Here is a 24,922-nt window from a genome sequence, read left to right on the forward strand (position 1 = left end):
CCAAAAAAACTAGTGGATATATTTTGGCTCATAAAAACATGACACAGGCAGGGTTTGTGGTACTGGCTTTGTCACTGTGGACTAATGTAGCTATTATACATTTTGCTTTGAGACTACGCTGCTCACTGTATATGACATATCACACGTTTTTGTTGTTTTTTTTGGGGGGGGGGGGGGGGGGGTTAAGGATACTAAAGCCTTTACTCATGTAAAGCATGGGCTTATTGTTTATTCCTAGATGATACGGGGCTTTTTTTAAACCAGGGCAGGAGTGCTTGGATGTAATTGTTCTGCATGTTATGTAGAGTCGCTCTTTTTCTCTTAATTTGACCTACTTAGAAATAAAACAGGTGAACAAAAGAAAACGTAAATGTGTTAACTCAGCTGATCCACCCATATCTAAGCAATTATGTTCCCTCAAATATGGAGATAAATGCTGTTGAGTACAACTTGCATAAAAGAGATTTTTTCTTCCTCCTTTAGCTAAATGGACATCGATGTGAGTGATTCTACATACAGTAGCCCAGTAGAGCGTTTCTATTATTATTTTATTTTTTGCTTTTAAATTAAACACAGCATGCTTATACAGATTCAATTGAGGACAATTACTACATTTAGCATTTGTGAACTTATAAGCATGAAAAAAAAGAAAAAGAAGGAGAAAAAAGAGGAATGAAAAATTATAACAATATTAACTAAATAAAGAGTAAAATAAAATGAAATAAAATAAGAAAATTCACGCGAAGTGTGGGGCATGAATTAGGATCAGTTAATTTTTAAGAATTCTAGAAATGGTTGCCAAATCGTACAAAAACTCACCAGTTTCCCCTTTCTATCAAATCTTATCTGTTCCACCCTGGCCACAGACACCATCTCATTAAGCTACCTTTTAAAACACGGGGTTGAAGAAGACCGTCACTGTATAAGTTTCTTTGCAGCCAGCATACCCATTGTAATTAAATGTTTTTGTGAAAAGGAAAAAGATTTGATTGATGCAAATGATCCAAGTATAGCCAGTGTACCATCAAACGGTACTTTTTTCCTAAATTGGTTTGAAAACCACGTAAAAATCTGGCTCCAAAAAGTTTTCAAGACAGAGCAATGCCAAAATAGATGTGCAAGGAAACCTTCACCGATATTACATCTATCACATAAGGGGGATACAGAATTATAGATCTGGTTAAGTTTAAGTTTAGAAAAATGTAATCTGTGAATGACTTTAAACTGGATTAGTTTATATCTGGCGTTTATTGAGCCTTTCTGAATATTGGACAAACAGTTTGACCAGAGGAACACCGAAGTCTTCAGCTCATGTATTCTTAATTTGATCAGAATCAACTGGGATTGTAAAGCACTTCACAAACTGAGATATCAGATGTTTTTATATCAAAGTAAGTATGACTTAGTGGCTTCAGTGGAAAGTCTGAAAAGTTTCGTTGAACAAAATTCCTTATTTGAAGATAATGAAAAAAATGTGATTGAGGTAACTGAAACTTTTGCTGAAGTTGAAGGAAAGACACAAATATATCATCTATATATATGAGTCCTCAATGCATTTCAATCCCTTCTCCCCCCCCCCCCCCCCATTCTAAAAACACCCTTTCCATTTTACCTGGTTTAAACAAGTAGTTATGTATTATTGGCATTCTTACTGAGAAGTCAGGTGGTTTGTGAGATTTCCTAATTTGACTTTTAACAACAAAATTACGACTGATCGAATTATTAGAAGAACCCGTGTTAGAAAACAATAAGACCGGTAATGAGGCTTCAGATACTGTTGCTGCCTCTACCTGGAGCCAGATTGGAAGCTTATCATAACAATAATCAGTAGGCGAACCTCACTGCCAGTGCAATAGAGCTCTTGAATTTGCCGCCCAGTAATAATGTCTAAAGACAGGGAAACCCAACCCCCCCACTGGAAGTATTTTTTTGAAGATGAGCCTTGGATATCCGAGGGGGTTTTTCCTGCCCAAATGAATGAAAGAATCAATGAATCAAGCTGCTTAAAAAATTTAAGTGGCAAATAAATAAGAAGGTTTTGAAAAAGATATAAAAATCGTGGCAAAGACACCATTCTAACTGCATTTATTCGACCGATCAAAGACAGAGGAAGCAGTTTCCATTTCCTAATATCGTCTTTGAGCTTGTCCAGCATTTCCAAGAAATTAAATTTATTGAGGAGTTTGGGATTTTTAGAGATCTTAAGGCCAAGATAGATAAAAGATGTAGTCACTAATTTGAATGGGAGTGAGCTGAGAAACTCTGGGCATAGATTATCTGTTATTGGCATAAATTCAGATTTGTCAGTAGTAGAGCGTTTTGTAATCAGATTACAGATGGACATTGACTTTTGCGGGACTGGTCAATAAAAAGCATGGAGAACCATGGCGTGCATGTTGTTCTGTATGTCGTGTGGTCAGAGCTTACAGTCGGCTGCAGTAGCTCTTAGACCCCTTTTGTTTGGTGTAGAATGATACGGGACGACTTAAATTTCTCAATAACTGACCATGATGGGTTTAATTATGCTAAATCGCTCACATCCGAGAACCTATAGCTTAGATGTTACACTGTTACTTCTAATGAAGCAACATTTTACACTCGTGAGGCCTGTAATTGTAGACACACTAACTCTCTCTCTCTCTCTCTCTCTCTCTCTCTATCTTTCTTTTTTCTTCTGTGTTTCTCTTCCTTCCACTTCAAACACTAACCCAGCCCAGTTGCCATGACAATCCAATCCATGCAGCTTGTTTTTTGATACTGCAAAGTACTCAAAACCCCCCTGCTGCTGTGATATGACTGCCATCAGTGTTCCAAGCCAGGTGGCTGCTTTCCTCAGGGAGCCCTTTCAAATAAAGGCATTCAGCCAATAGACTTTGAGGTCCCACTGTAGACAAGCTCTCAGTAAGAGAACACATTTCCTTCCTGTTTTCATTCCGTGCTTCGAAGAGCACGGCCTCATGTTGCCCATCGGTTTGTTGTCGTGTTGGCGTAACAAAGAAATGACTGTATGGGTCTGTCATTGTTTTCAAATAGTGAGAATAAAAGTTATTTCTGCCAACCATTTAACTTTGCTCCTTGCAAATTTTGGTTTCTGACAGCACCGTTTGGATCAGGCGTTTGTCTGGGAATGATGTTCTCCTATTCTCTTGATCTTCTCTTTTCATCTGCACTGATACAGAGACCAAAAGGAGGAGACCTTAAATTAAAAGAATAATGATCTGCACATTTTAAATGGCTCTATTCTGCCTCTGAAGATTGTTGTAAGATTGGCAAAAAGGCAAAGCCTTAGTGGAAGAGTCATTAGTAGAATACCTATTGTTACTGCTCTTTTGTGGTTTGTTCAAAGAATAAATTCAAAAGCTGCCATAAAACTATTTCAGTATATTAAAATAACAATAAGAAGTCTATAGCCATGATTCTAAATTGACTGTAGGTCTGAATGTGAGTGTTAGTGGCTTTCTGTCTCTCTGTGTTAGCCCTGTGGCAGCCTGATGACTTACCTAGGGTGTATATGACAGCTAGGGTCCAAGTGGACTCCCCCATGACCCTGAATCGGATAAGTGGAAGAAAATGAATGGATAGATGGATGCCTCTTGCCAATCACATAGCTTTAATTTTTCTTTGGGCTCCCCAGTCACTTATTAATATATTCCAAACATGTGATGCTCGAAGCGAATTTTTAAAGGCACACAACTACTTAATCTTGAAGGTAAATTCATCAACAGAAGATGTTAAAATTGAGAGAAAATACAGTCAAAGGACAAAACTCCTCTTTGCCTTGTAGCATTATCACAAATACAAATATGTATTCATGTCAGAAAAAACATTAATTATTTAACATTTTCAGATTTGCAATTTAGGACTTCAGAAAATACACATTCAAACATTCAGTTTGTTTGCCCATCCGATAAACTGTAGACGTGACTGTAAGGAGGAGGATTATTAATAACTCAGGAATCGTGATGACAGAAAAACCTGACTTGTTTCGTTAATTAATGTGTTGTTCTTGCATAAAGGCACGCATGAAGTTTGTGAGGTTTTACATCAACTAATCGCTTGACATCATGTATATAAATGTATGATAATCTAATTCCGCGAGGATTTAATGTAGATGCCGTGCCCTTCAAAATTCACTTTATCCTCAGTGCAGATCTCATAGCTTCTTACGTCTAAACGCTGCACATAAGCAGAGTTTTCTTCTCTACTTTTCCCCGCTTCTGTCCTCCTCTCTCTTAACTAATATTTCACTGAAAGGCCTTAATAAAGTGCATTTTGCTACAAGAATCAGGGGCAACGGATGGCTTACACTCATGTCCCATTTGTTAATGAGGCAATTATATGCTTTTTGCTTTCAAACAACTTCCAGTGCTTCCTGCACATAATGACCAGTTGCTTAAGTGGATAAGTGGAAAGAATCAGTTTTAACTCCATTTCTAAGATACAGATGTAGAGTGTTCGCTGGCATGGTAAGTACAGATAATCACAGACAGCGAAGAGTTTGTCAGATGGCCTCGGTAATCATTTACAAGCCATGTTGAGGAAGGGCTGCATGTCTTGCGTTTACTCTCCGAAGCCTCAAATCTTTAGATCTGCACCCCTTAAATAGATTTTTCTTTGTATTATTGATTGAAACTAATTGCATTCATTGCATTAGATGAGCTTGTAATGTTTAAGAGACCTCTAATTCACACCAGCTAGGGGGTTCTGGGTTTTCATGCTACCCTGCTGTTTTTCATTTGAATTCCTTTGTACTTTGTAGCAATTATCTAGCTTCTGTCTCTTCATTTCCAAATGTTCATGCCAGAAAGCTTATTACTAGCACACTGAGGGACTAATTTTGGCCTTTATTGCACATTATTAACATCTCTACGTAGACAAATTTCCAAACAGAATAAAAGTTCGGAGAAAAATAAGCTTGTCAAAGCCAAATAAAGTACAAAAGAACAATATGTACCTCAAGAGACCACATTAAACCCATCCGTAACCCGCTGCGACTTGCGTAGTTCCTACTGGTGCATTTTATCCACTATCACACTGTTATTTATTGGTTCCGGTGCAGATGTGAACTGTCACCTCGGTTTTTCTTGACTGTTAAATAGAGAGAATTTTGAATGTTTTCTGTCAAACACTCACTTCGTTGTCCATCCCTAAAATTTTCACGGACTCCCCCCCTTTTGCTTGCGCTGTTCCATTTCCGCTCGAGTAACTAAGTGTGTCACAAATGTGGGTCACTCGCTTTTCTTTCCCCACTAAAGTCAATTCAATTTGGCGGAATGATTTGAAGGTATCAAATTTAAACAGCTTCTAGATGCTCTGGGTTAAGAAAAGAAGCGCAGCAGTCTTTCATACTTAAAATACCAGCTCCTCTCTGAAGGGCTTCCTCGAGAGAGTGACATGGCAGAAGGGAGAGAAACAACACCTGGCTCATTAGAAGAGGAGAGGAGAGGGACAGGGAGAATTAGTTTTCAGCAGTACATTAGCAGACAGCTGAAGTCAGGGTGGCGGTAAACCCTTTCGGGCAGATTTTCTCCTCTTTCCAGCCTCATTGTGTTCCACTGATGATTATCTGTTTGCGTCTGTGGCTTTGCTCTGTTATTTGTATCCAACAGTATAAGGACCTGTTGACAAACACACATAATTGCCTGTGGTTCCTCTGACAGGAAAGGGGATAAAACGGCACTTAGCAGTGGGCTGACAATAGGGCCTGATGCACAGGCAGGGCTGACAGGGTAGACTAATTTGTTGGCTGATTAAAATGTTTTGTACATTAGAAATACTGTCTTTGTTATTAAGACACAGTTAAACTGAAGACGATGTCACTATTGATATTTGAGTTAAACAGGAATCATTCATTCTGAGAGATGAAAGAAAGTTTAGAAGTTAAAGAAAGGTTGTCGTGAAAGTTATCACGTAAAGGCACAGGAAAGCCTGTATCATGACACAGGTGCGACTTGTTTTGTTCAGTGCAGTTCATTTTAATTCATTTTTATTGATGTAGCAACAATTCACAGCAACAGTCACGTCAAGTTGGTTTATATTTTAATGTAAAGTTCAGTATTAGACAGAAAACCCCAACAATCAGATGGTCCCCTATGAGCAAGCACTTGGTGACAGTGGGAAGGAAGAACTGCCTTTTAACAGGAAGAACTCTCCAGCAGAACCAGGCTCAGGAGGGGGCAGCCATGTACTGTTGGTAGACTGGTTAGGAATGGAGGAGAAGATAAGAGAAAACAAAGAGAGCACAGAAAGAATGAGGGAAAAAACACACTACAGGAAAGAAAAGACAACAGTTGAGGACATGCGGTAGTGGCTTATGGAGAATGAAAAGTGGAGAAGTAATGTTAAGTGAACTCTCAGAAATTCCTTAGTGGCCTGAGCTTCTTGCAGCATAACATGGGAATATTTCAGAGTCACATGATCCAGCCCTAAATAAAGGTTTTATCAAGTTTTAAGCCTAATCTTAAAGTAGAGAGGGAGTCTGTGTCCCAAATCCTAACCAGGAGCAGGTTAGGATTTGGGACACAGGTTCCTACTGTACGCCAGTTTACCTTCCACTAAGCCTTGTGGCTGTAGCAGCCAATCACAGACCACCTTGCATGAACAACAATATAATATATTTTAATATTTGAAAATATATATCAAGAATTTGGTACATGTTTCTGTTGGTAATTAATAGTTTTCCCACCAAAAAGAACAGTTTAGATTTTCACAGGCGAGAGACTCAAAGGAAGGCAACGCCTCTCTGTCTGTTGGACAGTCCGTTTGGTCCAGACTGAAATGTCATGTTGGATCAGAGATGAGCAATTAAGAAACTGGGGCTGTTTTTCAAGACCACACCAGTAAGCTAAACTTAATTTTTCTCAGTATTGTATTTCTTTATAAGCTGCTTTTGGCAAGAGTGGATGTTACAATTAGACAATGAAAATGTGAAATGGGAGTAGTAGAAACACCAATATTTTTCCGTATTCAATCAATAGTCCTGTTTTGTTTCCATTTTAGCCCCAGCTTATCCAAGCTTGCTGTGACTCCACTCTGTGTCATTTGACTGAGCTCATTGCTGTCAGCTCCTCTTTCGTTATCCCGCAGACTACATTACATTGACTTCACTAAATAAATACTTTGAAGTCCGTGTTCTGTTAAAAATTCAATTCCAAACAATATTTACAGTTTTTATGCACATAAATAAAAAAAAATAGCAGTGGATTTAAAAATAAAAGCAACAAAGTTATATTGTTATTGTTATATTGTTATTTCACATTATTGACATTATTATACATTTCCCATTGACCTCCCACTGGGACAACGTAGGATCCAGATGTGCCCCAGGGGCTGTACACTGCCGAGGTCTGTATGGATGGACTGAAGTTAAATAGGCTACTGTACACTTAATAATGGCCTTAAACAGGAAGCCTCTTGACTTTGGTAATGCTTCAACTCCTATACCATCACCATGCTGAGATTGCACAATTTTCTACTTGACAGTTATTGATAGCTGTGTGATGGATTGGTAAAGACCTTTGTGGCCCCCAGACGATCAATCTTATTAAGCTGAGCAATTCCACAATCTAGCTAATATTTCAGTTTGCCCAGGATTTTGGTTTGTGAAAAATAGAGGCAGAACTCCAGCATTCCCATCAGTCTCAACCATGTTAGCATGCTAACATGCAAAACTAACTAAACTAAAATCAGGTTCATGGGTCTAAGAGTAAATCATATTAAGAAAACTTTATAGTTCTCCATGAAAACCCAGTGGCTCTTTTAGTAGTTAGCATTTACTTGTAGTTTTTGTGCTCAAGTTTGACCAAAAAGCAGGTGTGGCAGGAAAGAAAAGATAACTGCAGATTGCTCAAGAAAGGATCTTGAAGAAGCAGAGGCAAAGACAGAAAGGTTCGCCTGCAGAAAGAAAGTGAGAAATGCATTTCTCTTACCCGCCTGCTTTGTCCTGACTTCAAAGGGGTTATGGTTTGCACTTAAGAGGTGTCCAAATGAGTTGATGTGAAAGATGAAGGCCAGAACTGTGTTCTGTGTGCCAGCAGCGTTGATTATCAAAGAACTTCACTGAAGAAACCCTGCACAAGCACACACAGACACAGTCTCAGTCCATAGACTCGAGGTTGAATGTACCTTTTACTCATTTTCAGAATGCCAGAATTTCATTTGTGTTAGCGTTATAACCTGCAGACACGTAGTGGACTGAATATTCAGACAGAAGAAGGATGTGAGGTTTTAATGCACAGATGTCCAGAGGAGACTTTATATTGAACTGAACAGAAAGAAAGCTGAGACATTGACAAGCATTTTGTAGTTGTACAAGTGTAATGTAGTGTGTGTCTGACTTAGTCTGCATGTGCATGTATACTTCAGTGTCTCTGTTTGTGCCTTATCTGCACTTTAATTACCTTAATTGATCCTTTCTGGGGATTTGATGTATTTGTCTGTGTCTCTGTGTGCGTGCACTGTATGTGTGTGTGTGCATTTATGCATCCCGGCGCTCTCTGCTCTGGGGTGGATCTCAGATGTTCAACTGCAACAGATAAGAGCCATCCAGAGTTTGCCTGGAGGATGCCAGACACATAAAAGAGAAGAATTAAATGGCACGGAGGGGTAAGGATAGAAAAATAAGGAGGATGAGAGAGGTGGGTGGTGTGTTAGCATGTGTGTGTCAGTGGGGTTTCAGACATGACAAGATGTGAACAGTCATCCATAGACATGACAACTGCTGTTAAGATCCAAGCACACAAAAGGGAGGCAAGGGGGGGAGGAGGGAAGAGCCAGTGAGGCAGATTTCCAGGTGAGGTGAGTGAAAGGGAAAGGCACTTGTCCAAGACAGCCGCAGAGCTGGACAAGAGAAGACAGACTAAGAAAGGGAATCGGGGGGTGGTGGGGGCTGCAGCAAAAATCCGGCTGGAATGATAACTAAGATAAGAGAACAACAGGGTGTGATGGACAGATGAGAGAAGCGGCTTTGCTTTCTTTGTTATGCTAGTCTGTTCTGCATCTGTCTGAGAGGACTTAACTCCCTCCAGTACCCCTCGCTGCACTCCATCCGTCTGCGTATGTGTGCCCAGAATTTGGTTGGCTGAGCACGCTCCCAGGAAATTGGTGACCAGTATGAGCCGAAGAGCTGTTCACATTAATACCCCGAGTGTTCGCAATGACTGAACGCTGCAGATGCTGCAGATTGATGACAGAGATAAACTAGAGCTGGTGCATGCATACAGTATGTACAAGCTTAAGTGTTAATGGCTAGAGTGTTACGTTTGTGCGCATCATTTGACACGTGTGAGGTTGAATATGTGCGCTGATCTATAGCACAACCTCCTGCTGCCTTTATCTCTGCAATGGTTGTTTTGTGGAGCGTGTCGGCTGCTGATAGCCACTATCAGCCGCAGCCATACATCTCTGTTGTTGCCCACATAGCCGCTCCTCCCTCGCTCTTTTCTCCCAAGCATTTATTTTTTTTCCCCATCGTTCCATCTGACCTCTAATCCCTGTCTCCTCTTTCCATCTATCTGACCAAAAACTATGAACAGGTTCTACTTGTACTTTATCACCCTGCTAGAAATGACATTTAAAATTCTATTTTTCACTTGACCATAATTGTATAATTGAATTTCAACTTGAGCATCCCACATTCAATCTTTTCAGCTTGTTTCCACATTGTCCACAATATGTGGCCTGCTTTTTTCCAAAGTCTACCTACATTTTTTTAAAAGAGCTTTAGGAATCAAAAAAGTGCTTTTTTAGTGATATACACACATACCTATATAAATACATATATCCTCATATATAAGGCAACATATATACACTTACATACACATTGTCGCTGTACATGTACAAGGATATTCTATTCCCCATAATAATCATAATGATTGGATAAACATTGCATTGGACAATTTTTATCCTATTTTTTATTTCCAGTTTAAAAATATGACCTTTTGACCATAGTTAGGGCTGTAAGGAGAACGCTGGCATTGGGAACATGTAGATGAAAAGATGACAAGTCATCTAGGACAGCGGTCCCCAACCTTTTTTGCGTGACGGATCGGTTTAGGGTAACCGGATTAACAATAAAAATGATTAAAAAATAACGCTAAAAACCAATAAAACCCCGAAAACCATAAATTTGACACCTGAGCCTCAACTCTCACGGCCCGGTACCAAACGACTCATGGACCGGTACCGGTCTGTGGCCCGGGGGTTGGGGACTGCTGATCTAGGATGCACAGTTATGGAGATGCTGGGATGTGACAGCCCAGCAAGTAAGAAAACTGTTCAGTGATCTGGGTCCAAAAGTGCTTGACTGAGGTCAGGGGTGTTCTGAGAGCAATATTAAGTTGTTTTTTGTTGTTGTTGTTGTTTTGGCTTTTTTCTTTTAATCCTTGTCTCTCTGCCCTATTAAATTGGCAGACCTTGATTAGAACCCAGACCAAGCTAATAAGTCTGTTAGAGGCGGATAGGTAGGATAGGCACTTTTGGCAGGTCAGTATTATAAATATGCTTAATAAATGAATAAATAAACATGCAAATAAAAATAAAAATGAATTAACCAATGGTCTGATAAACAGGCTCTCTCCTCAGGGTCTGGGGGCTACTGTTTTTGGTGATTGCCATGTTTTGGACTGGCTCTCTCCGATGGGGTCTGGGAGTGTTTCAGAACTTAAGAAGTCAAAATAATAACCTGCTCTACCAACATTTGTTAAACTTCTCATTAGATATGCTTGGTTACATCTCTCCCCCCCCCCTCTTTTATTTATGTATTTTTAGATATGTGTGTGTGGCTGTGTGTGTATAGACGCACATTATGCTCACTACATTCACTTCTGGATATGTCTTTTCCGAGTTGCTGTCCTGTTTGGTTTGTATGTAAGATTTTTTTAAGTGCTTTTTTTGACAAAATTTCAAATACAATGTGACAAGATGAGAAATAGAAGTCGAAAAAAGTAGGAAATTAATAAAACCGAACGCGTTCTAGCTCCAGAGCATTACTTCAATACAGAAATCAGACAAAGGAAAATGATTAAATACATAAGCAAGAATGGCTTAATCAGAACCTACAGTGGGTGGCTAGATGCTGGTGAGTGTGAACAAATTCTCTATGCCTGTTCAGCCATCAATTTCCTTTTAGAAAAAAGGAATACAAAAGGACTGTAGACTGTGTGTGTGTGTGTGTGTGTGTGTGTGTGTGTGTGTGTGTGTGTGTGTGTGTGTGTGTGTGTGTGTGTGTGTGTGTTTCCCACTGGGTAAGAATTGATGATGCTGGAATCACAGTCCCCCCATTTTTGCATGTCCTGTCCTCATCTCTTTGTTCTCATTTCATGTCACCTCTGAAGTGTCTTTTGTCTTGTAAAGGGAAAGCAATCATTTCAAGACATAAAAACATGCACAGGCTGAATGAACAGGCCTTAGATTCTGTATGTGTCGGAACAGTAATATGTCTTTTGCTTGTAATTTGAGTACCGTTGACCAATCACATTTAAGCGCTCTTTGGATGGATGTAAGTAAACAATCCATTCAGACCAAAAACAAAAAAAGTGCCCTCTGCTATTTTCTCATTAATATTTGCTTATATTAACATGCGCTCTTTAAACAATGATCAGTGGATGGGTGGATAGAAGCTTTTTACAGATAGCTGTCATTTACACACACTAGAAGCCCCAAAATACGATCTGTTGTCCCCAGAGTGATGGGTTCTCATATTCTTTTTCAACTTATCATTTGATATCAAATCTAGAAAGCAGGTGTTTGAACAGGCATGATTTAATTTGTTGCAAGAACAGTGGAAAGATAAAAAAAAAAATACAACAAAAAGTGACTTTTATAATAAAAGAACATTAAATGCCACTCCAATAAAATGCTTTAGACTTCATGGGAGTGTGTCAGTCTCATTTTTTTCCCTAGCCGTTCTTCTGACAGGTTGCCATTTCTGCTAGTAGAAATGCCTGCATGAAATCTCAGGACCAGCACCCCACATACGTCTGTTCTCTGAGATAGAGGACTGTGCCCTTTGGAAAATGCAGATTTGTGCCGTGCTAGAGGTTAGAGAAACAGTTCTATGTGCAGGCACTGGACGAGTCCATTTAATTCCACATAAAAACTGGATTTATGACCTTCCTGAACTCATGCATATTTAAAACCAGTTTGTTCAGATCTACAGTGCAGACTTAAGTTTTTTTCACATTTATACAGATTTTTACCTTTGTGGGCACTGAGAGCTTGAGGAAGAATGAACATCAGTGGTGGGTTTAGGTTTATTTAACTTAAAAATTCTAAATAGAAAGTAGTTGGCAGACCATCGATTTATATTTCCAGGATTTATTTATTTATTTGGGTATTTATCTTTTAATTGCAGATGAATAGAGTGAGGGCCAGGCTTCTCGAGGGAGGGGACATGTTAGACAGATGAAAACCAGAGTGAATTAGTTGCTCAGTTTAAATATGCCCTCATGCAGAGTGCAGTTCTGCTCAAGGCCTTTGCCTCATGCCATACCTGATGTCTCTCCTGCATTTGCTGTCCCTCTTTTCTTTATACTGCCTAACAAATCATTTAATCCATGGAATGATTTCAATTATCCCGTGAGTTGTAAATACTAAGCCTTCTTAGAGCGCTGAAAGCTAGTTCCGTTTTCCGTTATGCCTGAATGCAAATTTTCATGCAAAACCTACCAAAAAAAGGACTTTCAAGCCCTCAGCTCTTCGGTCTGCTTGCTTGTAGCTTTCTCTTTCTCTCTCCGTCTCTCTAGTCAGCCACTTCAGGTGAGGAGGTTTGTGACTTTATCACTGTTGGGTTGTTAGAACTGCACTATAGGAACCCAAGAGTAGAGCGGCAAAGTGGATGCCACTCTCAACCAAGTTCAAGCTGAGCTCTCCACAAACCATTTTCCCTCGTAACAGTATGTGTTTCCTGCCAGCCGAGAGTCACTGGAGGGCCACTTACAGGGACAGGCTCAGCACCTGCAGAGCTTTAGTGTGTTTTGTTCCTTTTGGGTAATAGCTCTGTTTTTCACATCTGTGCCGAGAATCCTTTGACCTCGAGTCAGTGGGCCATCAAACACTCAGACAACACTGTATAGCGATTGCAACAGTGTAATTGGTTATGCAAGGGCTCTATAGCTCTGCACAGTGTTAAAATTCATTATGTTTTTCTTGCACATTCTTGTATGTGCATGTGTATTTTATTGACATGTCCAGACGCAGCCTTGGTATTGCGTTTGCAAGAGCTTATTTCAGTCCAAGAGATGGCATCAATGGGTTAGGGACTGCCCTGACTTGTTATACAGCCTGTGTGACCTTATTTCACTTAGACTGAGCAAATCAGCAGTTCACGAAACAAACCGAATCTGACTGGGTGGCAGCTTGTTTCAAGACATGCACATGCAGCAAAATAGACAAAACACAACAAGATGAAATTAACCATCAAGTGCTTGTTAGTAGACTGATGGTCTCTTTTAGCTCTTTTTGATTTGCTTAATTTTTAAATAGATAGAAGTGAACAGTTTTACATGTATTGCTGTTATTATAAAGCAGATAAAATATGGGATTCAGAACAGCAGCAAGTGTGACTGTCTTGTATGCTTTTCCCACACTGACTAGTCCTGGTACAGAACAGTCCAGCTCCTTAATTTGATCTGAGTGTATTCATCTGTCACTCCCTCCTGCCCTCACTCCTTTTGCTCCTTGTCTCCGTTGCTCAGCAGAGGCCCTGAGCCCTGTGGAGTGCGCATCCATTTTGAACCCTGGAGGCTATCAAGCATGCTGTTGGTAAATGAGCTGTGGCTGTCAGTCTCCCCACTTCCACTTATCCTTGTCTCAGTGTCTGCCTTCTATCCCATGTTTCCTTAACCTTTCTTCCTTTTTTTTCTTCTCATCAGCACATCCCTCCATTTGCTTGTACCAGTCGAGCTGGGGAAACGCGTTGCTTCAAAGGGCAACAGAAGTCTTTGTTACTTTGTTATACAACCACCCACCATGTTCTGACGCTGCCAGCCCCTTTGTAGATATTCAAAAAAAAAGACTGTTTTATTCAAAGCACTTTGTAGCAGACTTTTCTTCCCGGTCTTGCCTTGAGTCAATTGTATCACATTCCACACGCATGTGAAAAGTCTTCCCATGAAAACATGGCGTATATATTACATATACAAAGCGCCGGCAGCATTTGACAACAAAATGAGCACCAGCTGAATTTTGAATTTCCTACAAAGTTTCATATTTGAAAAAACAAAACAACAAAAAACACCATTAGCGCTCACTTCTTAATTTTAAAAGGAAGGCAGCGTGTTGTAAACAGTAGCTCCACAGCAGAGACAGACAAACAGGCACAGAAAACAGGGCTCGGGGCCAGTGCAGGTTAAGCATGTTCATTAATTTCTGTAGTTTCTTTCCCGCTGGCCCTGCTTGGTTCCTGGACGTGCCGTGGATTTTAATAGGCTTTGGATCCGTGCTCGCTGCTGTGATACTCGCAAAAAAGCGGTGAGGTTGGGGAGCGAGGCAAAGAATAGAGGGAAAGACAGAGTGAGAGACAGAGAGTGATAAATTAAGACATGACAGAAAAGAACAGATAAAGAACATATGTCATAGAAAATAAATGAGAGACATTAAACAGGAGAACTAATAGCTGGACTGCTCAACTGAAATAAAGTGCTTTAATTAACTAACTGTGCCGCATCTGCAGTTATAAATCCAGCTCATTATTAATAAACTGTCACTGGCATCAGATTTTATTTACATCTGAGCAATGACTGAGCCTCTGCCCACTGAAGCTTTTAGATGTACACACGTTTCGTCTTCACGAGCAGCTCGTCGCCCGTACAGGCAGTTTATTTTTAATGAGTCGTCTCTGTACTGTAGGTTAACACTTTGCCGCTTATCCACCTTAGATCTCTGCTAACTGTGCGGAGCCAGAGGGGCACCAAAAAGTACCCCGCGAGAATCAGCAAGCTACTTCCTGAAGCCCACTGTTCCACCAGGCCCCCATGTGGAGCGCCAGCGCTCTAAAGAGACTTCAAAGGCAGGCATTTCCAGACCCAATGTAGGCGTTAACCTTTGACTCAGAGGCTCTCTCTGTGCAAGCAAAGACCGCCTAATTGATGCTATGTGAACTGCAGAAAAGGAATAACTTGTCCTGGTGGACTGCAGTAAAACAGAGTACTTTAATTTCTGCTGTGGCAATATTTTTAAATTTAAATATTTAGCCTTCTAACAATTTGCAGTGCTAATCTAATTGCTATCTTACTCAGCTTTGCCTGAGTGAAATATGCCTTTAAACAAAATAATCCGCGATCTCCATATAGCAACAAGTATATTTAAATGCAAAATACTCATGGTGGGACTTAAGGTGGGTATGTGTTTTGCAAGGAGCACTGGCCAGGTGCAATTTTCCACCAAGCTTTGAGTATCTGAGATTGTCAGATATCAGTGTTGTGGCTGGAGATCGAGTCAAGCCCCCATTGCCTTTTGTCTCCCCAGATAATGCTGAGTGGACACACAGTTCACTCTGGTTAATTTTCCACCTCATGTCCTGGCTCTCTCTCAGAGAGATTGAGGGTGTGATAATCCAGACTGATAGAATAGAATTCAACTTTATTGTCATTGCACATGTCACAGGTACAAGGGAACGAAATGCAGGGATAAGGGATGTGGTGACTAAGGGAAGGCACCAAGGGCCTTCTGTGCTATTGCATCTTGTGTCTGCTCATTGCTAAATGCATTACAGGCTGATTAAGGGGCTAAAGCTTTGCAAATAAGCATGAAACAGAGCTTGTTGAAGGAGCGATGGTTGCATGGATGCACACAGGTTGATAGATGCATGCTGTATGTGGGTGTGTGTCCATACTGCAATCAGATGCCTTTGCTATGGTTGGCTTGCTAGCTGGACGGAGAGCTCATCAACAGGATTTTTTCAGAATCACCCGGTTTCAGTTTTAGTAAAAAAATTTAAAAGAAATTTACATTTTCTGCACCCCTGCCTTAAATCCAGTCCTGCTTTGCCTCTGGATTAAAGCAGTTTGATGTGAAATGTTGAAATATGATGAAACAAGGAGCTCTGACATGGGTTGAGACGCTGCTGGATTAATAATGAATCAGGTTCAGGTTTTGTTTGGATTAACACTGACAGTGATAGAATAACAGCTGTGGTGATATTCAGGGCTGATTCGTCAGGGTACTACTATTGTGTTTCTTTGCCTGCTGAATGCCATTCATGCAGCTTAGACATGCTTAGCTGTTGCATAACACAGGGGTCAGCAACCTTTAAGACCCAAAGAGCCATTTGGTTCCACGCAAAAGAAAACACTGGGAGCCGCAAATACTGTTTGACATCTAAAATGAAGATAACACTGTATATATTGTTTTTTTACCTTTGTGCTTTGTGTGAACAACTAAGCTGTGCTGCTTATGAAATCCATGAAGTACTACAATCCATGTGTAATTAACACATTTTGAACTCTTAAAGAAATATAACAAAAGGAAAGACACCCAGCTGAACTAAAATGATCCATGTAGCAAACAAAAACCGTTGTGAGCTGCCACCCTTATATCGCCTTTGGGCTGTTGGAGCCTTGACCTGACTTTTAAAAAGTAATTGGAAAAAAAGCACTATGCTGCTAAAAGATGAAAAATAGATATTTGCAAAATTCTGCCTAAATATGTATTTTACCTGGTTAATGCGTGCTGCGGGGCGTGGTCTGCAGCGCCGCTGCAGGGGAGGCGGACGCACCTGAGCGGCACCCGCAATCACGCCTCGCTGCCTTACGTCTCGGCTGTTGTGTTGTTGTTGGTGTGTGTCGGGCTGTGAGCTGAAAAGCTACAGCCGGCTGTATGCATACAGAAACCGTGTGTGAAAAGTGGTCAACATAGAGATGCTGAAAAGCATGTTCATGCAAACATCGTCGGGTCTGCCGTGATATGTTTACAATGGGACTTCTGCTCCTGAACCTCTGCGCACAGTGTCTGCAAGTCGGGGCTGTACGAAGTCACTTTTATCTTTACGCAGGACTGTAAGCTTTCATCTGTGAGGCGTGAGCGGTGTTTGTCTTTAACATAGTTCACGGTGGAGAACAGCTGCTGACATAATGTGGATCCAAAGATCCATAATTGGCCTATCTGGGGTTGAAAGTCTCGATAAATGCACGGCGTTTCGGTGGGTACACCGGCTTCCGCGAGTGTGACGCTTATTTTGAGCGATGAAAAAATAATAGAATATAATTTTATTTTTATATTTCAATATCACAATAATCTTCCAATTTAGAACTACAAGTTAAAAAAGAACTAACATAAATAAAATACACTTCAGCTAAATACTTCTAATTTATTTTCCCAAACCACGCGGAGCCGCACTATAAGGACTAAAGAGCCACATGCGGCTCCGGAGCCGCAGGTTGCCGACCCTGGCATAACACCATGCAGCAGCAGAACGTTGTGTACGTGTGAAGTTTTTCATCTTATCTCCTTTTTCCCCCCTTTGACAGCAGATCTTTTAGTAATATGATGCATATGATGACATTTTCTGTTGTAAAAAATGAATAAATAAAAACTCTTTTTGGATTTCTGGATAATCCTGTGTCAGATTTTATGAGGAAACACTCCAAAAGCAATTTGGAGTGTTTATGTATGTTTGTAAAGAGCTAGTACTCATTTAGTCAGGTCATCAGTCAATATGGGAACATTTCACTTTTGTTTTAATTAGACACTTTTGTGGAGCAGAGTGTCATCAGGGCAGCATCTGTCTACACTGAATGACTCCCAGGTGACATCCCATATTGAGGTTAATGTGTGTCCTTAAGCACATGTGACTGTTTAGAGCTGGCAGGTTGTAAAATGGAAAGCGTCTCTGAAATGTGTGCCATCACCTTGAATCAAAGTAGCTTCCACGGGCATAAAATGTGTCCTAAACAGCCTTTAAAGCCTTTAAATTTGAAATTGGTTGACATTTATGATGATTTAGCTGTGCTTCTTCTTGGTTACAGGATACAGACCTTCTGGATATAGCATACATAAAAGATGCCAGAAACGGAAAGTGCGCGAAAACGCCAAAGGTAAGCCTCTAATTCGCACATTCACAGTGTCTTATACTGTCTGTGAAGGAAACTCCAGCAATACAATGACCAATGTGCTTTCTTGGCTGATGATATGCTTTGGAAGAGTTTATTTTTGCACTGAAATGAAAGCCATGTGTGGGCGGGAACCTGACTATGATTCACACTCTGTCTCCATCCATCTAACAGAAACTCTATTATGGATTGGGCTGAACTTTGTTCTGGTTCTTCTAATGATTGATATTTAACAATAGAGCAATCGTGCATGTGCAGATATGGCAGTACTTTAGTGCCAGAGGTGTAATTACTGTAATTATCTTGTTTAAACTTCCAATCTCACATTCAGGTGACTGTTAATTTATGTGTGTATATATATGTGTCTGTGTGTAACTGATCGAATGCGTTCACAGTCTGAACACATTTAGTTTTTGACAGTGATTTGAAGATGAAGGTAAGGAAGTGAAGATCAGATGACACTGACAAGACTGACGAACGTGATTTGAATTCAGTAACATTGCATAGATGGTTTCCTAATTTGGTATCCAAATGGACTATTTCGCAACTAATGAGAAAGCCGTTGAATATAAGCAAAGAATTTGTAAATTCATTTTTTAAAAGTCTGGCACACAACTATCACAGAATTTGGCACATGGTTGTGCAGTTAAAAAAAGCCATATTAAGTTCTTGCACTTCATTTCCCACCTAACAAGTGATGATTAAAACAATGATGCGCCTTCTCTGCTGCTTTACAATACATCCCTGCGTTATAGCTCAGATTCAAATAGCTTTTGAATCCAGTCAGTCTTGTGATGAGACGCTTCATCAGCTTGATTCTGTGCAGCGGGAGAAGCGAGATGTGGGGTCATGCTTTGCTGCTCTGTGTGGGGAGTGAGTGATGATAGAACGAGTACAATAACACGGAGAGTATTCATGCATTTCTAAAAAGCTTACAGAGTGATGCTACCCAGCAAGGAGACATGACCACATGACAGGTAAGACGGTCGAAGCATTGGAAATCCATTACTGGGAGATGGAGTGGTGATGCACCCTGGGCAATGTAATGGGAGCACCAGTGAGACACAGTGTCTGAGGAGTTGATGAGATGGGGAGAGGATGGAAGGAGAGAAAGAGGGAGATGGGATAGTCATAAGAGGAAGGCAGGAGGGTTTTTAAAAAAATGCAAAGTCTGCAGAATGTGTAAAAAAGAAAGAAAGATGAACAGAAGAGGGGCAGAGACGTGATGTGAGGTCAGCGGAAGATGTCAGTGGGAAACACAGATAACACCAGACAGCAGTTGCTTTAAGTGGACAGCACTTGTCAGGGCTTGCTTCTTGAGCATTTCTCCTTCAACTCCTTCACATCTCTCTCTCACACTTCTTTCACCGTCTGTCAAAACGATGAAGGTTTCGTGAGGCTCACTGAACCGCTAACTTCATCTCGAAAGAAACGCTCATAAACTGCATTTTTGTAATGTAAATATATGCAGACATCTGGAGACATTTACCACGAAGCTAAATGCGATACACGAAGCTCCCTCATTTATGCTGTGAGGTAACTGAGTGCTGTAGATACACGGAGAAAATCATTATGACCACTGATAGTGATGTGGCAGTGCTCTCTGTCTAAGGTTGTGCACGAGGAGGCAAAATAAGGAAGAAGTACAAGTGAAAGGAATTTCATATTACCGTCAACTTTTCAATTTTAACCTTGCAGGTCATGCCGCTTATAAAACTCCCACAACGCTCACTGTGTTGTTTTGATATTTTTATGCTCTGTGCTTAAGCTTGCGCTGCTTATTCTGGTCTCACTCAAGAGCTCCCTTAGAAGCATTCATTCATTAATCCAAACTGCAGCAAACAAACACACTCGCCAGGGCGAGATGAGATGCTGATGATGACACGTCAGTAAAAAGCTTCAGAAGTGCTTTCATTGTGCTGCTGGAGAGTTCTGCGTCTCAGATGAACATTGTCGGTCTCAAATGCAATCATTGTCAACAGACTGGCTTGAAATGGGCTACAGATGGAAAGGCTGTTTCTTTGCACGCCTCTTTTGAGCCCTTGTTTCTACTCCAGCTCGAGTTACCTCGTATTGTTTTTGAGCGGCGCTGGAATTTCTGTCTGATTGTCATTAAGATTTGGAGCACGTTGCTGTGTTCATTGGCTCGTCGCAGTGTGTGTGTGTGTGCGGGTGTCTGTGTGGGCAGCTTGTCTGACCTCTGATGAATTTATGCCACCCTGCCCATGGGCTTCAGCTACTCATGATGATTCATACATGGTTTTTTTTGTAAAAAGTAAATAAATAAATAAATTCGGACTGAGAAAAGTGCACAATCGTTTGTACAATGTGCACATTTACAACTACTGACACAAATCCTGCACAAGAAGTTAGTAGAATAACAAAGCCAGACAAGCACAGTGTCCTTTGTCATACCATTCTCAGACTGCTGATGCTAATTAGCACGTGTCCACCCCATCATCATTTAGGCTGATTAGATTGGGTGCTTGTCAGTGTGACAAGAGGCAACCTCTTTTTGATGGGTGGCTCCAGAAATAAATTACGTACCCTTGGGTCAAGTGAGCAATGCGCAGCACTAATGACCAACCATAGTGCACACAAATAGCAGGCATATTTGCCTTATGCAATGGGAATAAAGGATGTGTGTGTGAACCAAAGCATTTACTGTGCCACTGAATTATTCAGCTATGATGTTGTGTTCAATCTGTGAAAATGGCCGAATATTTGACTTAAAACCTAAAGTTTTCGGATTATTTAATGCAGTACTGTTTTGTCAAGGTGCAAGCTTGGCTGAGGCTGAACTGTGCACTACTCACAATTTTATTTCCACAAAAGCTAAAACCAAAAGCACAGGAAAACTGCACTGAGAAACTCTCCAGAGGGAACAACAATGATGGGCGAGTTTCAGGGCGCAATCAGAGCCTCAGGAGGTGATCCATTGAGAGAGAGAGAGAAAGAGGGAGGAGATGAGAGTTAGATCCAGCGGAAAACTGGTGGGTGAAATTGCACTTCCCAAAAGTGGGAAAATAAATGTTCAGGATCGGTTGTAAACAGATGGCTATTGGGTCCAGGACGGGCATACTGGTTTGCTTCAGGCAGGTAACAGGAGGAAGGGCAGGCAGGTGATGGAGCCGAGGCAGCTCCAAGGGAAGCTGTCCAAGAATGAACCAGCTTGACGAAACAGGTGAGTAGGTTATGATGGCAGCGGCTTTTCGGGCCGACTGGGAAACGTACTGGAAGAGGAGGCAAAAACAACATTGGCACACAAGATTACTCTACACAAAAAAGCTCATGAAGAGGCCTGATTACCACTCAGCTAAGCAGATGAAGATTGGAAGCCTGGGCTGCTTTTTAAGGCCAAGGAAGAACCGATAATATCTCCTCCCCAGTCTGCCCGACCCAACCTGGACCTGTGAGAGGAAGAAAACAGAAAGGCCCAAAACAGAAGTAAACCAGTGTCTATCAGGACAGTTTCAGTTAGGAAAACTTTAGTCTAATGAAGTTTCTGGCTTGACTCTGAATGCAAGGAGTTAATGTGAATTTCTGTGTATGTAGAAGGCAACAGATGTTCAGGAAACCGCAAAAGATTTGTGATTTTGGGGGGTTGGAATTTTTCACAGTTAATTACTATATTATCACAAACCAGCTTGAGTCCTTTTAATTTTAAACTGATAGCAGACAGATAGCAGGCTAACTGTCTCATTGACATTCTATGGCCATCTCCACGCACCAAAGTCACTTTAAGGTTAGCAAATGACGGTCCCCATCTTCAAAGTAATCATTTAAAAGGCAACAGGACTGAAAGTTCATTGCACAGGGTCGTAGTAATTCCGGTCATGCCAAGTGCTGTTTTCCCCAGTATCATAATAAAATACCACAGCCTGCTAATTTTGTATGTGAACAGTTATGTGATGGGAAATATTCCCCACGTTTCATACCCCAAATGTTTTCATATGAGGCACAAAATCTGACACAACAAAAGAAAGGAGAGAACTTTATTTACTTGTGGAGTATTTGCTTTATTTCATGCATTTGCGGCAGCAGAGGTCAGAGGAAACTCTAAACTTCAGAAAAAACAAACCATAAGGTGGACTCTGGATAGAAGTCAGCTCGGGCTCTTTCACATATTTGTTTATATTGTTTTGCACGTGTTAAGCCCTCGGTCATTATTACAGGTGCTTCTGCTCCAGACCATCTATTCATATTGTTTTTTTATTTATTTATTAAATCAGCAGTTTAGCTTGCTCCTGCACAGTGTGTTCCTTCTCCTGAGCACAGAGCAACCCAGCTAATCACATCCAAGCTTTTGTGTAGATTTTACCATACAGCTAACTTCAACATAACCATGTTCGCATAACTTCTGCTTTCCATTCTGTCTCTTTGCACGCTGTAAGGGGCACATTGTGAGCCTTTCATTGTCCCCCTTGGTTTCTGGAAGTGTTCTTCTGTCTGGATTGAAGACGAAAATGTAATCAGCATCTCACCATGCTTCTTACAGTAGGTGTCTGACAGGCAAAATTACATGCTTTCTCTCCCTCCCTTTGACAACCAAACAAATATCCGTCTGTGAAATGCCCTGCCTGTAGAGTTCAGCCTGCAATATACATCCCGAAAATGGAAAACCTTAATGATTTAGTGTTCTCCGGACTACATTTGCAGATCTTTCCATTTTTTATGACAAATTAAGACATCCACTGTCGCACTGCAGGAGGCCAGAATTTGCAGACTGGATCTGGTTTGATAATTTAATATCCCTGTCTTAACCCAGCCTTAGTCTGACATGAGCTGCTTATTACTTTGCAGTGCGTTTCAATCTAGACACAGGGATCGCTTCCTTACCTATTTGTGATGCATGCATCGTACTGATACTGATACATTGCCTGACTGTGTATATAGCACATATTTATGACACATGGTCATCGGCACAGACAGAGGAGTTGTTGTCAGAATTTATTTATTTTTTTATTGTGGTATTTGTGAATTTCACACACATACAGGCATGTCTGCTTGGGCAGGCTTTTGCCAATGGAGCAATAACAATCAACAGAGAGGGAACAAATGGTCTGGAGCCTTGTCAGAGAAGATCGTTTACAAAGGTGGACCATCTGGACTGATGCTGTTATCTGCAGACAGCCACATGGAAAACTCTCTTAACTCAAAACAAAGCTGGGGAACAACTATTATCTTAGAGCAACAGGACGCAGTTAAAATACCAAATGATTGATGAGAGTAATTCGTGAAAGAACGTTTGTGCTGTGTACCGACTCCAGCACTTTTGATGTATTATTTTCCTTCTTCTTATATGTATAGAAAATAAAACTGCAGTAGGATCAAGGCTAAAATGTTCATTTCTTCCTTCCTCCTGACTTTTACTTTGAGGTGAGAGGAAGTGGCCACCACTTCTGTTACAGTCTAGGCTTACAGCAGAGACGACTGCTGCTAAATAGAGAGCAGCTTGTGTGTCCCCAGCAGTGTAACAGGATCTGGGAGAGGCCAGCAGGCCATTATCGCCGATCCAACAAAGTCGGCTAAAGCTCTGCCTCCCACGGCAGTAAGTGCTAAACAGCTCCTGCGAGCACGCAGCAAGTTGCTACGAGGTTTAGATTTGTCTTCTGAAGCATACCTTATTCAACGCATATTCAAAGCAGCTGGGTTCTGATTATAACTTATAGACCAGTAGCAGAACCAAGGCCCTGGCAGTTATTTTTCACAGCTGTGAAGCTGTGCCTCAACAAGTTCTTGCTCTTTCTTTATTTTCATTTTTAGCTCGCCCCCCCAAAAAAGCTCCAGACTCGGAGCCAATTGCTGAAAACCAAAAAGCCTAGTTAAATTTGTAATAAATGATAAACCAAACAAATATTAGCTGGTTGTTTGAGAGCAACAGTACCCAAAAGGAATGTTTTTTGAATCTCCAGCATAGCAAAAAGTCCCGCAGAGGCAGTGTTTATTTCCATCATCAGTGCTGTGCTGTCTGCTGTATACTGATGAAGGACAGGGTCACGGTATGAGCTCCAGCTGCAACAATCACAAACATTCAGATTACTTCATATGCGGTCAAAGTCTTTTTCTGACCCCTGGACATTGGCACACTGTAAATCGCTGGAAAACGCAGGTATTGTATGCCATAGTGCATTATAATGACAATATAGGAGTCTATAATTATGACAAAATGAGTGACAGACACTCAAGATACATTGCTTACACGGAGGTTTTATCATATCTAACCTAATAATAGCTCTGACGTGTACCCAGATGCCTCTGCTGGTGGTGGCATATTGTACATTGTGATGCATTTATAGAAAGTCCAGTAGAGCCATGTTTCAGCTAACCACCGAGCCAGTGATTGATTTGTGTGTGTGTCTGTGTGTGGAAAGATGATCCCTGTGCTATGTAGAGGTGTTATTTACTGTATGTCTCGGTGATGTAATGATGTGCTCATGAACCTCTGTCGTAGGCTATGCAAACCCTTACCATCAATTCGCCCACACCCCAGGGAGATAAAACTGTAATTCAAACCCAGGCCTCATCTGCAGTACACAGTCACCTGCAGTCAGACAGAAATAACAGTTGAGCCTTGCTTACAGGCTGACGTGCAAGGGTGAGTGTTAACCTTTAAGATTTACTTAGATGGATGCTGGTAGCACATTTTTCACCCGCTGAAAGGCCCTAGATTAGTTCACATGGTGTGTTGAAATAGCAGATTTGAGTCCATTATTGTTTCTGAAGTATATCAGTAATTACATCCTTACGGATCACAATTGCTCAAATAAGCGCTGATGTTTTTAGAGATTTGAAGCACAATGTAAAAGGAGACTGCTAATGATGACTCTCTATATGTGTTTTTTTTTTTCCACATTATTTTTCGTACATCTGAT

General features: G+C 40.9%; 1 protein-coding gene across 3 annotated transcripts in view; it reads left to right on the plus strand.

The window, feature by feature from the left end:
• Positions 1 to 24,922, plus strand: part of plcb1l (phospholipase C beta 1-like) — a 128,924-nt gene that overhangs the window by 18,480 nt on the left and 85,522 nt on the right. For all 3 annotated transcript variants that reach the window (XR_014888461.1, XM_085245819.1, XM_085245820.1), the window contains exon 3: positions 17,964 to 18,032. Coding sequence is in view for 2 of the 3 variants with exons in the window: in XM_085245819.1 (XP_085101945.1) it covers positions 17,964 to 18,032 (69 nt within the window). In the remaining variant the exon portion in view is untranslated. The remainder of the gene's footprint in view (positions 1 to 17,963; positions 18,033 to 24,922) is intronic.

Source organism: Mchenga conophoros, linkage group LG15 (assembly GCF_057382185.1).
Source record: "Mchenga conophoros isolate Kocher_MC1m ecotype Shallow Benthic linkage group LG15, M_conophoros_male_GT1.1, whole genome shotgun sequence".
Classification (NCBI taxonomy): domain Eukaryota; kingdom Metazoa; phylum Chordata; class Actinopteri; order Cichliformes; family Cichlidae; genus Mchenga; species Mchenga conophoros.